This window comes from Galeopterus variegatus, unplaced genomic scaffold, assembly GCF_000696425.1.
Source record: "Galeopterus variegatus unplaced genomic scaffold, G_variegatus-3.0.2 Scaffold935, whole genome shotgun sequence".
Lineage (NCBI taxonomy): Eukaryota > Metazoa > Chordata > Mammalia > Dermoptera > Cynocephalidae > Galeopterus > Galeopterus variegatus.
Window position 1 is genome coordinate 463,338 of NW_007727046.1, and position 1,996 is coordinate 465,333.

The following is a 1,996-nucleotide window of genomic DNA, read 5'->3' on the forward strand; positions in this document are numbered from 1 at the left end:
GTAATAATACCAAAGAGCAAATAAATTTTATATAACTGCCAACTTTTATTAAAATGTCTTTTCCCCTAATTTATCTTGTAGTTTCAATCCTTAAGATCCCTGATTTCACCTCAGTCTCTTTTCTCAGATAGTTGTTTAAATGTACATTCACTTTTCTTAAAGAATCACCACACATCTATAATTTGTTAAATCTTTCAACTCACCCAAATATAACTGCATTCCACTGCATGATGTTGTTTTCAGATGGTGCACCACTGACACCCACAGGTGGGTCCTCTTGCAATCTAGAAATTCAGAGTGGTAATTTAAAAAGTTGAACATTAAGGCCACTGAGGCCAAAAAGAACACTTATAGACTCTATACCATTTATTTTGCGACACAAACTAAACCCATTTCCCTGTTATTATGCTGATCTGGAATGAATCATGTGACTTAAATATACTGACCAGGTGATACACTTATTAAATACCTCTCCAAATTATCTGAAAGTCCAATTGTCTTGGGGAATCATCCCTCCTCGAATGTCATCGAGATTAAGAAATTATCTCTTCAAGAATTGATACATACAAACTGTCCTCTTGAACCAAAAAAGCTTAAAAAAATCAAAAGCAAAAAAATATTTTTACAGAACCATCGGTTTAGCTGCTGTAAACACGCAAAGACTCAGAGTCCTAACCACAGCTACCTGAAAAAGCAAACCTCAGTGTAAACACTAAACGACTGAAAACACTCACTTCAATTTAATTAGGAAGCTAGGTTTAGGCAGGAGATCTACTTTATTCCCTTTACAATGGATTTCAAAAGTATCCAGAAGCTTCAGTTAGGCCTTCCAGTAGTCCCTACTTTAAAGGTTCTGCACTAATATCAAATCTACCCCGTCACTCCAGAAGACTATGTACAAAGCTTCCAACATTCGTCACAGTCAAGTTCTTGTAACCTGAAGACCCTTGGAAAACTACCAAAGGTGCCATGCGTTCAACTCAGAAATAAGCAGAGAATCGCAAATAAAGAACCAGGGGAACAACGGACACGAACTGTTTTATTATTTGAATTTCAGTCATGGGAGCTAGTAAAAACTAATGATTTCAAACCACAGAAAGACAAGACTTTTCTTTCTTTAATTGATTATATAATTTTGGGGAATGACAAAAGACTTTTGCACCAAACACAGTAATTTTTTTCTTTTCTTTCCTTTTTTTTTTTGGCGGCTGGCCGGTATGGGGATCCGAAACCTTGACTTTGGTGATTTTTCAANCCACGATGAACAGAAGCCTTAAAGGAACTATACTGCTTGGCGCTTACCTTTAAACGGCTAGAAAAAACTACAAATGAATTAAGTTGGTGAAAGCCTAAAACAATGGCTTCCAAACGCTTCACAAAAGGCCTTATAAACGCGAAACTGATGTTACTTACTGAGCGGCAGATCTAAGTTTTTATCTCAGATATTTTATATCAGGGCAGGTCTTCCTAGAAAAAAATTTACGAAAAATGTGCAGAGTACCACAATGCTGTTTTCTCACTCTTTTGTGTGTGTGTGTGCGCCTCTCAAGTATTCAATAAAAGGCAAACAACTGAAAAAAAGTCGTTTGCTCCTTACACTCCCAACACCTTCTAACAAAACCTTATTTTACAAAAGGAGGCCTAGGGAGTATCAGATTAGCGCCAGTCTGAGGGAAGGCATTTTTCCAGACCTCAGAGGCTATAGATAGGGCTTTATTCACCAGCTAGAGCTGAGTTCCAGAAAGCACTGGCAGCCGGGGTGGGCAGATCTAAGGTCTCAGCTCTCTAAGCTAGTTCTCAAGGTCCTTCCAGGCGGGCGGGGCACAGTCGGGTTTCTGGGGATGGACTAACCACCCCGGACCTCGCGCCGTAGACCCCACCCTCACTGCTGAAAGGAAAGGAATTGTTGGGTGGGTTGGCTTTCCGCCCCAATCCTGACCCTTAAGGGAGACCGCGGGGCCGTGGAACAAAGCTGCCTGGCACAGCAGACATCTGG

The 1,996-nt window shown here is 40.2% G+C and overlaps 1 protein-coding gene across 2 annotated transcripts in view; it reads right to left on the reverse strand.

Moving 5' to 3' along the window:
* The window catches only part of UBE2B (ubiquitin-conjugating enzyme E2B), an 18,614-nt gene that overhangs the window by 14,180 nt on the left and 2,438 nt on the right, over window positions 1-1,996 (reverse strand). For both annotated transcript variants that reach the window (XM_008573577.1, XM_008573578.1), the window contains exon 2: window positions 204-284. In XM_008573577.1, coding sequence (XP_008571799.1) covers window positions 204-284 — 81 coding nt within the window. The remainder of the gene's footprint in view (window positions 1-203; window positions 285-1,996) is intronic.